The sequence below is a fragment of the Epinephelus fuscoguttatus genome, linkage group LG4, assembly GCF_011397635.1.
Source record: "Epinephelus fuscoguttatus linkage group LG4, E.fuscoguttatus.final_Chr_v1".
Taxonomy (NCBI): domain Eukaryota; kingdom Metazoa; phylum Chordata; class Actinopteri; order Perciformes; family Serranidae; genus Epinephelus; species Epinephelus fuscoguttatus.
In genome coordinates, this window is record NC_064755.1 from 32,717,604 (window position 1) to 32,735,502 (window position 17,899).

General features: G+C 38.1%; 2 protein-coding genes across 5 annotated transcripts in view; one reads left to right on the plus strand and one right to left on the minus strand.

Moving 5' to 3' along the window:
* The window catches only part of appl2 (adaptor protein, phosphotyrosine interaction, PH domain and leucine zipper containing 2), a 33,456-nt gene extending 28,028 nt beyond the window's left edge, over nt 1–5,428 (plus strand). For all 3 annotated transcript variants that reach the window (XM_049573263.1, XM_049573264.1, XM_049573265.1), the window contains 2 exons: nt 1,806–1,853; nt 2,011–5,428. In XM_049573263.1, the coding sequence (XP_049429220.1) occupies nt 1,806–1,853; nt 2,011–2,139 (177 nt within the window). In that variant the 3' untranslated portion in view covers nt 2,140–5,428. The remainder of the gene's footprint in view (nt 1–1,805; nt 1,854–2,010) is intronic.
* A 72-nt stretch (nt 5,429–5,500) lies between these two features.
* tubgcp6 (tubulin, gamma complex associated protein 6) overlaps nt 5,501–17,899 on the minus strand; it is a 42,660-nt gene continuing 30,261 nt past the window's right edge. For both annotated transcript variants that reach the window (XM_049573255.1, XM_049573254.1), the window contains 7 exons: nt 16,491–16,659; nt 15,497–15,638; nt 11,700–11,894; nt 10,966–11,098; nt 10,083–10,296; nt 7,720–7,913; nt 5,501–6,034 (listed from right to left, as the gene is read on the minus strand). In XM_049573255.1, coding sequence (XP_049429212.1) covers nt 5,943–6,034; nt 7,720–7,913; nt 10,083–10,296; nt 10,966–11,098; nt 11,700–11,894; nt 15,497–15,638; nt 16,491–16,659 — 1,139 coding nt within the window. In that variant the 3' untranslated portion in view covers nt 5,501–5,942. The remainder of the gene's footprint in view (nt 6,035–7,719; nt 7,914–10,082; nt 10,297–10,965; nt 11,099–11,699; nt 11,895–15,496; nt 15,639–16,490; nt 16,660–17,899) is intronic.

Consider the following 17,899-nt stretch of genomic DNA (forward strand, 5'->3'; position numbering starts at 1 on the left):
TTTTGTGACATACTATACTATGACTTGTTGTTGACTTTTATGACGTACTATACTATGACCTTTTTTTTTTTTTGCATTTTTATGACATACTATACTATAACCTTTTTTTTTTTTGCATTTTTGTGACATACTATACTGTGACTTTTTGTTGATTTTTATGACGTACTATACTATGACCTTTTTTGCATTTTTATGACATACTATACTATGTCTGTTTTATGACTTAATATACTATGATTTTTTGCATTTTTTGACATACTATACTATGACTTTTTTTTGCATTTTCTTGACATACTATGACTTTTTCTTCACTTTTTGACATACTATACTATCACTATTTTATGACTTACTATACTATGTCTTTTTTGCATTTTTTGACATACTATACTATGACCCTTTTTTTGCATTTTTGTGACATACTATACTATGACTTGTTGTTGACTTTTATGACGTACTATACTATGACCTTTTTTTTTTTTTTGCATTTTTATGACATACTATACTATAACCTTTTTTTTTTTTTGCATTTTTGTGACATACTATACTGTGACTTTTTGTTGATTTTTATGACGTACTATACTATGACCTTTTTTGCATTTTTATGACATACTATACTATGTCTGTTTTATGACTTAATATACTATGATTTTTTGCATTTTTTGACATACTATACTATGACTTTTTTTGCATTTTCTTGACATACTATGACTTTTTCTTCACTTTTTGACATACTATACTATCACTATTTTATGACTTACTATACTATGTCTTTTTTGCATTTTTTGACATACTATACTATGACTTTTTCTTCACTTTTTGACATACTATACTATGACTATTTTATGACATACTATACTATGAGTTTTTTTGCATTTTTTTGACATAATATACTATGACTTTTTTTTGCACTTTTCTGAAATATACTATGACTATTTATGACTTACTATACTATGACTTTTTTTCACTTTTTTGACATACTATACTATGACTTTTTTTTCCATTTTTATGACATACTATACTATGACCTTTTTTTGCATTTTCATGACAGTCATGGTGTACTATGTCAAAGAAGTGCTTAAAAAAGTCAGTATAGTATGAGTATTTAATGACATACTATACTATGACTTTTTCTTCACTTTTTGACATACTATACTATGACTATTTTATGACATACTATGAGTTTTTTTGCATTTTTTTTGACATAATATACTATGACTTTTTTTTTGCACTATTCTGAAATATACTATGACTATTTATGACTTACTATACTATGACTTTTTTTTGCACTTTTCTGAAATATCATACTATGACATACTATACTATGACTTTTTTTCACTTTTTTGACATACTATACTTTTTTTTTGCATTTTCATGACAGTCATGGTGTACTATGTCAAAGAAGTGCTTAAAAAAGTCATAGTATAGTATGAGTATTTAATGACATACTATACTATGACTTTTTTAAACATTTTTTTGACATACTATACTATGTCTATTTTATGACTTACTATAATATTACCTTTTTTGCAATTCATGACATACTGTGACTTTTTATTAGATTTTATGACACACTATAGTATGACTGTTAGGACAAACCATCCTATGAGCTCTTTTGCATTTTCATGACATAATATATGATTACTTTTTTTTTTTTTTTTTTTGGACACACTATGCTATGATTTTCCTCTTTTTTTTGCATTTTGTCATACTATATTATGACTTTTTGTTTTGCATTTTTATGGTATTATATTTAAGGATTGCTGCATGTACCCTGTATATTAATGTTTATCTGTTTGTTTTCACAGATATGTTACACCATAAGTTTGGCGAAGGAGATTGCAGAAGCCAAGAAGGTATCATCATCATTATAGAAACACGCAGAACATTTCTTGCATTTAAAGTCAAAACCAGTTGATAAGTTTTTGATTAAGATTTTTTTTTTCCTTTGAAACATGCTAGGAACACAACCATTTAAGTTTCTTATTTGGTTTGATTTTATTTTTCTTTAAGGACCCAGAGGCCCTGGCCCAGCTGATGAAGAACATGCCTCTCACCAATGACGGTAAATTCCTGCTGCTGGAGCCTGAGACGGGCGACACAACCAACGGAGCAGAAGACGACCTTGAGTCTGAAGCCTAGTCCCAGCTAGGACTAAAAGAAAAACAACCAAGACCAGGGCCACGGTCCAGCTTTTGCCCAGGAGAGAAGGCTTTCCCTGGGTAACAGTGACATCATGACCCACTAGCCCTAACTCTGGTACTGTAACACCCATATTAGAGAGTGTAGTTCACTTCCACTTACCCTGTGTTAATAGAGTTTTTTGCTATCATGAAAGCAGAAGACGTTGGCAGGGGGTCGCCTGGACCCAAAAGCACATCTCGTGGGTGCTCCATTAGATCTGCTTTTTCGAAGGTCAGACTGTAGCATGGGTCTTTGGATTCAGAGTTGTTTTTACACCACTGTGGGTGGTACTTCCATCAAAAGGGACACTATATAGATATTGATTGTCATTCATTGTTTTCTAATATCCCCAGCCATCTAACAGAAGGTGGTGGCTTGTTTGCTTCATTTTAGGTTTACATAGTTTGGAGTCTGTTTGGAGAGTTCATTCCTTTACTTTGTTTTACATGTTAACTTGTGCGTAAGGCTTTTATGCAACTACTTTGGTGTTTTTTTTTTCTTGTTTATTTGTGTACAAAAAAGTTATTGCACTTCCAAGGTTAATATTTACTTAACAATGCTTGATGGCTACAGAATGCACTAACTGAGACATTTGAAGGATCCTAAACTTTTAAGATAATGAAGAACTTAAAATAGGTAAAAATCAAGGTTTCTTTTCTCTGCAGATGAGTGACTGTTGCGTTGCTTGTTGTTGTTACTCTGTGTGAGAGCATGTGTGTCCTGAAGCAGTGGACACAGTTGGTGGAGCGATTAGACTGAATTTTTGTCCTTTCTGCACTCTTGCCACTATCTAAAGCATTCCCTGTAAACCGAATCAAGTTTAGGATGATCTTTATTAACATGATCTGTGTGCAAGGTCCTTCTCAAGCAGCCCAAATATTCTTAAGTAAAACTGGTACTTTGCTTTAGGTTTGTTGAAAGCCTGTGTAAATACGAACTGTCTGAGTGTCTATATGATGTTTAATCAGAGTTGGCTGTATTAAAGGCTTTCACTTTTAAAAGCTAAGACTGATGCGGTGCATGATAAAATAATGGCATTCTCTCTCAATCCATTTGCAGAGATTAAAACCTCTAAACTGAGCACTGAGCTGTAATACTAAAAAAAATAAAACCACCGAAACATTACAGTAACGCATGTAGGCAGAACACAGTGGTGTATTATGTACTCTTTGAAAAGCAGCTCGCTCTTTGCTCACACACATAAATATTAAACAGAACAAAACTGAAGGGAAGCGACTGATCTGTGAAATTCTGCCTTCTCTTTAGATCCCAGTGCAGTTTTATACCTTTTCAGCCTATTTGAACTTTAACACTAATCTCAAATGGACAGAGGAAGCCTGTGGTGCACTGTGTGAATGTGACATGTTTTGGTACTGTGTAAAACAGACGAGGTCAAAACCACTGACTTGACGTTGATCGTGAAAGTAACATTGTATTGACCAGTGCGTGTCTGCTTGCTTTTTCTCCTCTATATCATCCGAGCTCTTGGTAGAATCACATTAAACAAGAATTAAGTGTGGATACTTGAGGACTGCCTGCTCTACTGGTGACTAGTTCTGATTGTTTGATTGCTTGTGACACTACTCATTGTAATCAGAGGAATAGTTTGATATTTAGGAAATTTATTTATTCGCTTTCTGGTGCAGAGTTGATGGAGGATTGATGCCACTTTCACATCTCCCCGATAAAGTGGAAAAAGACAATTTTTTTACTTTGACTTATTATCATGAAGGAAATCTTCATAGCACAATGTAGTGGCTGTAGAATGACACCAACAGTGTTTAGACTGGTTCCCTATAAGGCCCAGTGTGTCTGTCTGCCACCGGGTACGAAAATAAAGGCTTGCTTTACGGCACAACCATTGCGCAACCAAAACAGAAGGAGGATAGTGCTTCTGTCTTCCCCTGTAGCTATCCCGAAACAATATCAATGAAAGTTCTTTGTAGGTACTATCCATGGTAGCAGAAATGGCAGACGAAGTAACTGAAAACTAAATGTGTCCTGTGTCGTCGGTAGCTGATAGGCTCAGAGGAAAACAGAGAGCATTCTAGTTGTTTTTGTGACAGCAGCGCCACAATACTACCACTAAGGATAAAGCTGAAAAGTTGTCTATCTACACTTAAAATTTGAAGCTACAGCGCAGCACAAATAGTGGAAACAGCTAGCCTGGCTCTGTCGAATGGTACCAAAATCTTTCTAACTGTATCTAAATATCACAAATGAGTACCTATTATATCATTAGTTTTATCCTTGTAAAAACATAAATGTAATGTTTGATAGATGGTTTTGTGCTGGACTATTTCTTGGCCGTAACCAGTAACTTCTTGGAGTCTCTACTGGTTGCCTGGCAACCGGTCAGGGCCAAGAAATACTCCAGCACATAACTCTCTCAAATGTTTTTACGCTTCAGTTTTTGTGCATTTTTTTAAACAAATATATATTTAGTAAGCTTTAAAAGTCCTCGTAGCTGGACTTCGTTACTGATTGACAGTTTCCTTTCTACTGTGATTGTGCTAAGCTAACCAACAGCTGGCTGTAGCCTTACATGTAACGGACAAATACAAGAGCTCTGTCCATCTCCTCTAACTCTCCTCCAGAAAGCGAATGTGTATTTTCCTAAATGTCAAACGTTTGCTTGAAGTCGTAACGGTGAACCATTTCTTTGTTTCCTGATGTAAATGCATATTGACAGCTCTTTTGATGCTTTAAAGAAAATGTCCATCCAAGAGACTTGTACCCTCCGTCCTCAGGTGCTGGTTGAGAAGCTTCAATCACACCATTAATAAAACTACAGCAATGCATATAAAGCAGGCTTAGAGCATCAGTCTACAGAAGTCTGAGATTTTTTTCTGTTTGATGACCGACACGAGCTGCTGCCTGTGTTGTTCCTTTGATTGATGGCTCAGCTGGTGAGGAGTTTCTCCGACTTCACCTTCCACTCAAGAAACCAAATCCTCTTATTGTGGCGTGCTGCAGCCCATTACACCTCCTACAGCTGTGCTGCATAGTCTTGATATATTTTTGCTTTGCCAGTTAATGCACAGTCAGGAAAAATCTGGGTCCTCATTGTGAGGAAAATAAATTCCAGTAATATAGCAAGGACTGCATTTTCTCCCCTCTCTCTGTCTTTTTGTAAATGGCTGAAGTTGACAGAATCCATTACCCATAAGGCTTTGCACTTAATTTGTCCTAGTTTTCTAAAAACCAATGCTAACATGCAAACTTTAATAAATGTAAGTATTTTTTTCTTACTCAAGTAAATGTGTTTTCTTTACGTCCCAAAAGAACTGTCACACCAACACTAGAGAATAAAGCGTTTATTTAACAAAGCATTAAGCTTTACTATTTACAGATAATTGACAATTTATATGCACTTAAAATCTACATAGACACCTGAGCAGGAGACATTACAGCAGACATCAGCTTCATCTCAGCTACAATCTTTGGCAGCATAGTTTGAGCAGGAAAGCCATTAATCAAGCACACACATGTTCAAATCCTGCATATTGACTGCCTAAACTGGTTTAAATGTCAAATACATGCCTTAATATAAAGTACACTGAAATGAAGGCCAGATGAACTGAATTTATTATATACGTCTGATTATCTGTCTTCTATCTTATAAACACAGAGGGGACTCTACAAGTGTAAACAGTCATGGTACACAGTGATGCGTTGGGTAAGTATCTAACAAATATGTGCCTGTGTTAAGACAAGTACTCACACTTAGCTCATGTACGACATACACACCAGTGTATTGCTCAGGAGTCTTTGTAGTAGTTGTTGAAGTTGATGCGAAGAAGGAAGTCTTCTAGATGAGGCTGGTAGCCTCTGTTCACCAGCTTGGTCACAACTGAGAAGAAGAAAAAACAAACATAATAAGAATAATACATAATTAGAAACATACTAAACCTATAAATACGTTATAATTAGTTACTGTCACATTAGCATGAAATTCCCTCTTTGTTTTTGTTTCACCTGCCCTGCCTCTCATTGGTTCCTGCCACTATACAGGTGGGGCTTTACCAGTATTGTATGTTTTAAAAGCCCTGACAAAGACTCACAGAGGTTGAGACATGCTGGCTTTTTAATATTTCCTTCCTAATTTTTCTATATTTTTCAGAGTGCCTGGATTGCCTCCCTGTCGATATGGTTAACTATGTATTTAAAGCAACACTTCACCTGCAGAATGAACATTTCTTTCAGTTACTCACAGTGTGTTACCTTGAATTCGTGCCTCCAGTGAACAAAGAATCCCAAAAAGGCGAGCATTTTTCATGAACAGAGGTAAAGCACCATGTTTAACAACTGCGGAGCTATGTAAAAGCGTTGCTTACAAGCTGTCACACAGCTCCTGCAATATAATTCCTGTCTCATTTATTCATATGCTCTGTCCCAAACAAGCATCTTCACTAAAACATACCAGTTAATACACGTCAGTATAAACAGTCTCATGCAAGGTCGAGTCACGTGCCCAGGCATGCACGTGCATCTGAGCTTGAACACTGCTTTTTCTATATTGTCGTATCTTAGCGAAAATGCTGTCCTTTGGGAAATGCTGAGCGTGTGACTGGATATGAGGCTTGGGTTATACAGCATGAGTTGTGTGAGAGTTTGTCAACAGATGTTTTTGTCATACTGTCGCTGTTATTACACGCAGACCCTGATTACTTCAGTTCACAAAGAATGCTCACCTTTGTTGGGAGTCTCCTTTCACTGTGAGGGACTGGGAGAAAAAGTCTTCTTTATGTTTTCAAGGTAACATACGGTGAGAGACTGACATACAGAGTATTTCTCTGAAGGACACCTCCACACAACTGAAGTCTCCTTAGCTTCAGATATGATATATGTACTTCAGTATGTACTGCATATACTGAAAGAATGCAGATTCTGTCCTCCATCATTTAGACTGGAATTGCTCAAACCAAGCTAGATACTGTTCAGTTTAATTAGAAATACCACACAGTCCCTAATATTTCAAAATAAAACAAGCAGCTTTAAGCGATAGGTTTCAATTGAGCTCTTTTGGTTTAGCATTTTTACATTATGTCCCAAAGTCATTACCTCTAATCTAGAACCAGATGCTTTACTGATCATCCTCAGCTCATGTTAATCAAAGATGAACCTGACTTCATCTTAGAAACTTCTCTCCTATTTTCTCATCAAAGCAAAAAGGCTAATACTCACAAGTGCCAAGAAAGCGACTCTCCCAACCATTAAAATGTGTCTGCACGAGTTAATTAATCCCTTACATTTAGAGAAGATTTGATATGCTTTAAAAAACAAACACTATAATTTGGCAACCCTTAATTAAGTAAGTTGCAGCTTGAAATTAGAAGACACTCTACATTTTGTTCCCTTTTTAGATTTCACAGTATCAAACGAATATATAAATTAAAGATATCCTTTGTTCCTCTTCTTCTCATTTGTTGCTGTTACTGGTTTTAATTCACTGATTAAAGGTCAAGTGGATACTTTCATAACATCCTTTAGCTTTGTACCTGTGAGCTTTAGAAACCGCTGAATCAAACTACTCACCTTTGAAAAGGAAGTGGGAGTAGTATTTGAAGGTGTTGTACGACTGCTGCATGGCGATGAAGCTGGGGTGCACTGCCTCCCCCTGCTGGCTGCCCCAGGGCTGTGCGATCAGCTGCGCCCGAAACTTGAGGATCAGGCTGAAGATGCTGTGGATGATGTTCATGACGGGAGCCGCCTTCTCCGTCAGCAAACCCCTGGGGAGACCAGTGAGTGCAAAGTTTAAGAAACATGACAAGGAACTCTGAAATGGCTTTTTCAGATGGGCTGAAATTCTACACAGAGATGTGTGATACTGACAACCTCTCCTAATGAGATTAAATCATTCATCGGGTTCAAAAGTTAGCCTCACATCCAGCTGGAATTTTAATTAACTTGTTACGAAGAGGTTGAATTAATTTTATATGAAATTATGGGTGCAGAGAGTTCCACTTCAGCTCGCCGTGCCTGTAAAGAGCCTGAAGAAATCATTTCACTCCGCTGGATTTTTCTACATTTCGTCATGTTGCAGCCTGAAATCACGATGGTTTAAATTAAAACATTTCCTGTCTATATAAAGGCTCACAAGACTTTGCAGAACACCTTAACAACGTGTGGCTTTGACTCCTGTATTTGAAGAGTCCACAGTCCAAAAAAGCTGCACCCAGTATGGCTGCAATTATCTGTTTTTGTCAATTAATATAAAGCTGCCACTGTTAGTCAGTCAAAAGAAAAACCCAAATTTAAAGTGCATATGCCAAACATTTTATGGTTCCACTGTCTATGATGTGAGAAAATATATTTTTACAATATAGTTAATCTAATAAAATTTTTGAGTTTTGAACTGTTGATGGTACAAAACAAGTATCTGATGACACCTTGGGACTCTACAAGATTGTGAAGGACACTTTTACTGTTTTCGGATGTTTCACACACCAAACAAGTAAGTTGGAACCAGATAATTTTTAGTATTTTGCCTTTAAAAAATTCCTTAAACCCTGCCGGAAACTAAACCATGACTTATTAATTTCTTTTTTTTATCTATACCCGAGATGAACCGGTTCTTCTTTACAACACACAAACCTGAAAGCATCTGAAAATTGGAAGAATGGTTAAGTGAGCCCAGTATTTAGGGACTGATCCTAAATCATCTCAAATACCTTGAATCAGAATATGTGCCGATACCAAATTATGATCTAATACCAGTGCTCTCTTTCCAAATTTGAAATCTGTTTACCTCACTATGTGTAAATACTATAAATTGATTTTATAAAATTTCAGAAAAATACCAATCACTGTATGCAGTAAGATGAACTCCTTTAATTTGTCCCATCCACAGCCCCAACTCCCCAAAATATATTCACTAGACCAACATTTGAGAACATCAAATATTATACAGTTTTACTTGTCAAAATACTTAAAATGGCATGAATCAATTATTAATATAGCTGCTGATTAATTTCCTCTTAATCAAATAATTGATTCACTGACCAATCTTTGCAGCTCTACACTGGAAAATATTTTTGGTGAGGTAACACGAGGCCGAGTCCACGGCTCACTATGATTCAATAAATCTAACTGATAGCAGCAACAGTTAACTTTCTAATCACACATGGAAACTGTTTTTAATGTGAATTGGTTACGTCATGGCCGATACTCGGACCACTTAGTAAGATGAGTATCACCACTGTTATTGCACCCTGACTAATACTTGAGATAAGAAAACTTAATAAATGTTAGGAACATCTGGCTCTTCAAAACATTATTAAATACCTTAACATTATGTGGTGCTGCAAAATATTTGTTTTGGCTCAGAACACTTGAATCTTTTCTTTTTTACTACATTTTGAGAATTTGGGTTATTGCAAGGAGACATTTAATAAAAGCAGCAACACCAACAAATTCTGTCAGAGGGGTAAATACTAATATGAAAGTATGCTAAATTACTCTAAAGGCATGAGTGTGGAGTCACTTCCTGTGTAAACTTGGATTCTGTCCTTGGCTCATGCATTTTGAAATCAGCTGTGTGTGTACTCAGGTGACGAGTTTGGGTTATTCAGTGTGTACTTATCTTTAGTTTATGCATGCAATCTTTGGGTTTACAAGGTTATCTGCGCCTGCTCTCACATGGGGTGCACAGGCTAAGAGCTGATAACACTGAACACTGAGAGCTGTGATCACTCACGATGTTGAAAACTTAAATATGTATTGCAGTATTGCGCTCAAGGCGAGACAACACATTTGGCCTTGTTCCAAAATATCTGCTCCTTGAATGCAATAAATTGAGGAAGAATATCATACATCACCTATCTGTGCTCAGAGATAACAGCGTGCATTATATTGCAACAAATACTGTTAACATGCTCAAACGCAGTTCCAGCCCTCACCTGAAGATGGCTCTGTTGAGGTAGTCTGCGTGTGTGCGGTGGATGGCGTCCAGGTCGCTGGCGGTGGCCAGCTTGGCTGTGAACTCGCTCCAGGACACTTGCAGGATCTGGTTGGCGATGTAGCCCTGTATCACCTTGACAAAATGCTGCATCTCGTGTCTGTAGAGCTGCAGCTGATGGAACTGCACCGAGCGACCGGCACCTTTCACCAGCGCTGAGGGAAACAGAGATGGGAGTCATGATCAGTGCTGCAGGGATTAAAAATAAATGTGCTGGTTACAGACACTCAAGTACGAAGATCTGCTGCTTTTATGCATTATATCACTGCAAAATTTATAACTTTAGGCTCCGTGTTCCTGTTGATCAGCACTTTGGGTGCATGAATAAGGATGAAAATGATAACTAAGCCTGTAGATATGACACAGACAGAGCAAAGTTAATTGTATTATACAGTATTTTTCTTTGACTGCAGTCTTGTTAGTCCTTCTTATGGGAGAAAAATGCATTCTGACTCCTGAATTAAGTCATCATCCACATTTTCCCCTGGTGATGAGTAATATTATTGTTGTAGTCGCTGTAGTTTACATCCCTCTAATACCTTAATACTTTATTTTGTCCCTTCAGGATAACCATTTAAGTAGTCTGTGCACAGGCTTTCACTGATCAATACTATCCAACCCACTGAAGCACACTGTTTTACAACAAGTCCCACCGCTATGAGATGTGCTTTGTATAAATAAAACATAAAGGAATCGCAGCATTCCCCTTAATGAATATTTTATAAACAGTTGAAGCACAACAGGAAGAATCTTAACTCCTCCACCTCAGAGGTGCTGTGGAGTCTGAGCCGGGCCTTGAAGCACACAGCTCCCACCTCTCTCACCTGTTCTCTTGAGGTGGAACCAGACCTCACGGAGGCTCCACACCATGTGTTTGAGCTGGAGCAGGAACGAGAACAGACGGTTGTACTTGTTCATGCAGCTGTCTGTGATGATGATGTTCAACGGCCAGTCCACCTGGGAGATGACATGGGGGTGGGGGGGGGGGGGGGGGTGAAGGTGTGAAAGCGAGTGAGTGTGAAAGAAAGTAAAGGAAAAAGACACAGCGGTTGGGAAGAACGGGCAAAAGGGAGAGTGACGAATGAGGCGAGGCAAGGGGATGAGAAAGGTGTGAGTGCAGAGACGTTGAAAAAAGAGGTGAGAGGATTGCGAAGGGAAGACAGAGTGGTGAGAGATGGGGGTGGAAGAGGAATGAGGAAAAGATATATGGGGAGAGAGTGGAGCACGAAAAAAAAAACGTGCAACAAGAAATAAAGATACGGAAAGAGAGGGAGAAGATTCAGGAAAGGTACAAGAGTCAGGAGGGCGAGGAACACAGAGCGAGCAGAGGACAATATGTGCAGCATTAGTCACCGTGCGTGTCATCCAAAAGACTCCACTCCAATCAATCTACAAGGTTCAACCATTTAAGTGCGTGATAAGCTCATTTTCCACACCCAGAGCAGTTTGTCAAAACATGACAGGTTGTCACATTCAAGCTGCCACTCATGCTGAGACAAGCGTGCTCATGCAAGCGCACATAGTCTGTCATTCACTCCATTAAAACACACCGCCTCACCTTGTAGCGTAGCTCCAGACAGTTGAGAAAATCGGGGGCGTGTGGGTGGAAGGTCTCGGGGAGGAAGCGCAGGGCGAAGGTGAAGTTACCAGCTAGCGGGCTGTCTCCATGTAGGCTGTACTGCAGGGCCTTGCTGAGGATGGAGTTCAGGACCAGAGGGGTCAGCAGCTCGCCGGGAGTCTGGCCGCTGCCCAGCTGGGTTTGAGGAGACATTGGTCAAATAAATATACAAAGGTCAAACACAGATGACTACTCGCTCCTCTACACCTGTCTGAGGCCCAGGAGTTGGCAGGTTTTCATCCCAAACAAACCCTGCGTGTAGCTGATTACGATGATTAGCTTGCTTTCCGGTTGAAGGTGTGCTAATCAGTGAGATCAGCTGGTGTAGTGTTTGGCTGGAACAAAAACCTTCTGTCTCATGGGCCTCAGGAGACAGATGTACACAAGTGTTTTGGCGGAACAGCACAAAGGTGTTAGCGAAGGCTGTGCTTGTTATTTCACGCCAGGAAGCTTGGGTTTAACATAAGCAGTCTTGGAGTCTAAGCAGTGACGCATCATGTGCTGCAAAACAGGCAAACAGAGACATCAGATATAAAAATACTAAAGAGTTTAAAGCAGCGATAATTGATATTTATATAACACCAATGTCTCAGATTAAATTGTCATTTACGGCCGCAGCAGGCAGCTGTTTGCAGTGACAAAGCTCTAAAAACCCACTGTTCACTACCTGCTCATAACTTAACAGAAGACAGACACAGCTGGGGAACTTAGTTCAGCATTTAGTAGCTAAGGAGACAGATATTTTCCCTAAGTGTTGGGAGGGGGAACATTAGATTTACCCTCACTGAAAGCACGACTCTAAATGAATAATGTTTGCTACCAAGTTTGCTATATCACCTTAAAACATGATGATATATCAGTGTGTTCACAATAAGCAAGGCTGTAAACAAAATACTGACATACTGCCCCCACAGAGTTGATATGATGAACAGCTTTACAAAACTGCTGTTAGAGCTGGACGATGTGGCCTGTAAATAATATCACAATAGGTTATATTGTGACGCACAGTACTGACATTTTGAAACAACTGTACAAGATTATAATAATAAACCACTTATTAAACTTATTAAACAAAAATGCCCCCCCCAAAAAAGCTGAATAAATTATTGTTATTATAAAGTTAAATTAAGTACTATTAAAATTAAATAAAGTATTGTTATAATAAAGGTAAATAAAGTACTGTAAAAATAAAGTTTAATTATAAAAAAAAGTTTAAGTACTGCTATGATAAAGTTAAACAGAGTACTGTTATAATAAAGGTAAAGAAAGCACTGTTATTAAGTTAAAAGGTATTGGTTTAATAAAGTTCAAGTATTGTTACAATAAAATTAAATAATGTACTATTATAATAAAGTTAAATTAATTAAGTACTGTTAATAAAGTTAAATAAAGTACTGTTCTAATAAAGTTAAATTAAACCTTACAGACGGTTTTAAATTCCATACATTCACCCAGTAAGGACTCATTGAGTCCTTGTGATGGTTGAAATCATAACTTTTTAATGGCTTTATCTTTTAAGATTTTTCTTTTTTGGTTATGTGTTTTAACTTCTCTCCCACCATGACTGTTACAATTCAAACAATATAATTAGTTAATTAACCCTTTACAGGCCGGTTTCTGTGATGTACCACTCATTTTTATACAAAAAACAGCCCAAAAATGAAATATTCTCTAGTTTTTAAGGGATTTTTTTAAATGACTACAACTGTCTGAGCTCAGGCAACGTTTATGGGGAATATCAGTTTTTAATGCATTTTTACTTTTTTTGTAGTGTTAGATTGAAAACAAAATATAGCTTTCACCCAGTTTTTCACCCAGTTCACCCAGGGCTGTTTTTTTTGTATAAAAATGAGTGGTACATCACAGAAACTGGCCTGTAAAGGGTTAATTAACTAATTATATTGTTTGAATTATAACAGTCATGGTGGGAGAGAAGTTAAATAACATAACCAAAAAATAATAATCTTAAAAGATAAAGCCATTAAAAAGTTATGACTTCAACCATCACAAGGACTCAATGAGTCCTTACTGGGTGAGAGCTATAAATTTAATTACACATTGAAAAAAAAAATGAATTAAGTACTGTTAATAAAGTTAAATAAAACACTGTTCTAATAAAGTTAAATTAATTAAGTACTGTTAATAAAGTTAAATAAAGTAAAGTAAAGTAATTTATTATAAAGGGAAAGAAAGTATTGTTATAAAGTTTAAGGTATTGTTTAATAAAGTTAAAGTATTGTTACAATAAAGTTTAAGAAAGAACTGTTATGATAAAGTTAAATATAGTACTGTCATAAAAAGTTTAAGTACTGGTATCATAAAGCAAGTATTGGTATCAAAGTTAAACAAGGTACTGTTATAACTAGGTTAAATCAAGTATTGTTACATTAAGGTTAAATAAAGTTAAATAAAGTAATGTTATAATAAAGATAAATGATATATTTTTATAATAAAACACATTAAAGCGGAACATCTGGTGCTTTAATTCAGAAGCACCAGTATCTTCTGGGGCTGAAAGTGTTGATGTTTTTGCTGTGAACTCAAAGCTTTCAGTCAAAAGTTACATGTTTGCATTTAGCAGGAAATTAAACCATTGCAGCGGCGCTGTTAAACGTGACAATTTATTCACTGTGAGCGGTTAATAAACCAACAGTTCCCCCGTACATATTAAACATTTTAAGTCGCACTGATGCTCCATGGTCACAAAATGTAACCAAATAAACGAGATGTACAAAAATGCAGATACAAAAACGCAGAGTTTTTTTTTTTTAATTTTAGTGTCCATGAGGGGGAGAGTGCCAGAGAACAGAAACACCAAAGCCAGTCACATGCCGCTGGCTTTCAAAACATTTGTGACAATTTATACTTGATGTTGGTGATCTTGTCATTTTATACATCCCACGTGGAACAAGCTGTGATTCACAGAGCATAATCATATATATCGCCCACCCCTACATCCAGCATTATCCTTCATTTAGAGTTGTGTTTTTGGCCACCTGATAAAAGTCCAGTATTCACCCTTCTTTAGCTCTGTTTGTGGTCTGACTCCTGGGGGAAATTTGTGGACCGTAAACCAAAAAATGAGTTAAAAGGCCCTGAAACTCCTCTGTGGGTTTCGCCAGACACATTATTCAGTCCATTATTATGATAAAACTATTGATTAGAGCAGCTTTCAGCATGGTCAGTTCTGCGTATTTCACAACAGCAATCCTATTTTGAGAAGCTGTATGTGGTGTAACTGCAACACACAGGCTCTGGGATTATATATTGGATTTTGCAGGAGAAAATACGAACCCTCACACAAGACATCCACCAGGGAATGACAGGGAGTGTTATGTAACTTCCTCAAGAGAACTGCTCTCCAACTGCGGCGCATACATTTTTAAATAACGGCTAACTCTGTGTACTCAAGTTTTGGTGTGCATCTTCGATATTATTCAGCGTGCACTTTGTAGCTTATGCATACAGTCATCGGGTTTACAAGGTTACCTACGGCTGCTCTCAAATGGGTTTCTCAGGCTAAAAGCAGATAACACTAAATGCATGCAGTGCTGATCAATCAAAAAACAGAAAAGTGTTTGTTTAGAATGTATTGCGTTCAAGAGAGAGCAGGACACTTGGCCTTGTTCCAAGATGTCCTTTGTTGTCCTCTCCGCAATTGCAATAAATAAGAAAATACAATACATCACCCTCATTTTTACATATAGATGACAGAAACAGTTCTCAAAGTGCTTCACCTTTTCAAAGAGCAGATCGCTGAGGGACTGTGCAAACTCGCCATCCTCCATCAGCAGGAAGTGACGCAGCGCCTCAAAGTGTCTCTCCACCCCTAGCTCCACAAAGAAGTAGTCCACCACAGCCTTGTTCACCAGAGATACACTGGGGATGGAAGGTGGAGGAGAGAATGACCACATTAGGGAAAGAGAGGTTTAGACAGAAAAATCAAAACGGTGCTGACTTGCATATTTTATACTGGCTGCGAGGATGACAGACAGCCGCTCCGGAGAAAGCTCGGGGAATATACCAGCGTTTTTTCACTTTCTGGATGACTTCCTCCATCCCGTTGCTTCAAATTATCCCTAAGCAACTCACATTTATATAACAGTGGGATTCAGGGGAGCCTCTCTTGAACTGAAAAGTCAGCAGGGAGGATATAAAAATAGAGTTGAAAATCTCTGGCAAACTCGAAGCATGGGATAAAAATGTGTTTGTAAAAATTTAGAGCAATGAATTCCAAAAGCTAAATAAACTGCACCCCCTGTGTGTGTGTGTGTGTGTGTGTGTGTGTGTGTGTGTGTAGGAAGGGATGAGAAAGCCATTTCTTCACACACAAAGGTTAAACTGCACTGTGTGCAGAAACACTGCAGGTGAAGAATGACAGGCTTGTCTGGAGTTCTGATGGAATTTCAAACAAGAAAAAGGATCCTACAAAGATGGATAGTAATAAGAATTTAAATTATTCCTCCAGCGCAGAATGTGCACTCAACTACAGTTTAAGTGGCCTGAAGTAGCAGAGAGATGACAAGAGATCTGTGAAAGCCTTACACCTGCACTTCTCTTAAACACAGCATTTTGCTTCCAGGTAAAATAATCACACGTCTTTCGCAGACACTCAAAACTCTTACTTACAAACAATAACTTGAAATGTGCTTACAAATGCGATGTTTTTAATCCCTCTCCAACACAAAACAGACACTTCACTCCTGCAGCTTTCTTCAGTCAGACACTCACTGCGTGATAAGCGGGGTAGTGACGGCCTGTTTAATCAGAACTGGCAGGGAAACCATCTCGCTCAGTTGGACGGCGGTGGTGTCGGTGGCTCTGCGGAGTGTGGGGTCCATTGGAAGGCCCCAGGGGCCACGAGTTACCTGCTTCAGCAGCTGACACTCGGGAGACGAAGCTGTGTGAGAGGGTGATGACAGGCATATTTGCTGAACAAATATCACTCTCAGGACTGCAGAAAGCTGCGCTGCTTTAAATAGTGCAAAGAAAAAATGTATGTACAGACAAATGAAAGGGAAACAGAAGCCGAATTATCCAAGTCATTTTTTTGCTAGAATGGATGATGCAAAATAAACATTTGAAACCTTTATTACAGAGATTGCTTGGATTCTTTTTAAGTGGGGTTGTCTGAGGTACCATTCATAGTCAGTGTGTTACTTTCACTACATTGCGGTTGGTGGCAGGCCCCCAGTTTGGAGAAGCGGGAAGAAGTGCAGCCACAGAAGCTCAGCAATGTACTGCTGTGGCAAAACGTATTTTAGCCACTTAAAATATTAATTTTAATTTAAGGGTGCTGTCAGACCTAGAGTTGTCTTGCTTTGGTCCGAATCAGGGACTAACTTCGTCACAAAGTTGCGTAACTGCCTAGAGTTGGTTCGTGTTCTCACGGCAGCATTTACAAGTGGACCAGATCAAATGCCTTACGCGAGAAAGCTCCTCTTGATTTGTCAGAATTTACATTATCACCAATGAGAGTTCGTTTGTAACCGGACCGTGACCACCTTTTCAAGAAGGTCTCGGTCCAGTTGTTTAGGTGCATACCCGAGTGTGACTGCTGTGTTCACACATGCCCAAATGAACCGCACTTAGGGAGCAAACGAAATTGAGTTTGATTGAACTGAACCAAACAGGGCAGATGTGAAAGCAGCCAAAATGTACTATAATGAGAATATTTTCAATGCTTTACCTTGCTATTAGTCTCTTTCCTTTGGCTTTACATTTCTCAATCGCAGAACTTCTGTATTCCTACTCATAAGCACAAGTGTGCCACACACTGTATTACACTGTAGATCAGCTTTTGGGTAAGACTTTTAAGATTTATGGAGAAGCCAACAAATACAAGAAGATAAAAAAAAAACATGAGTGACCGTGACAGTGATGATGAAATGCTGTTCACTGTGGAGAAAAGAGGACACCCTTGAGAACCAGAGTGTACATAAAGGCCTCTGCAGCAGGAGAGTGAACGGGCCTTTAGAAAGACGTGTAAGAATACAAAAGTTCTACAGCTGAGAAGATAGAGTGCCAAAAAAGGGCTGTCTGACAGCGAGGTAAAGCGGTGAAAATATTTTCAATATAGCACACACTCAAACTGATATTGATTTTTCTAGGTGGCTAAAAAAACATTTTGCTGCTAACCC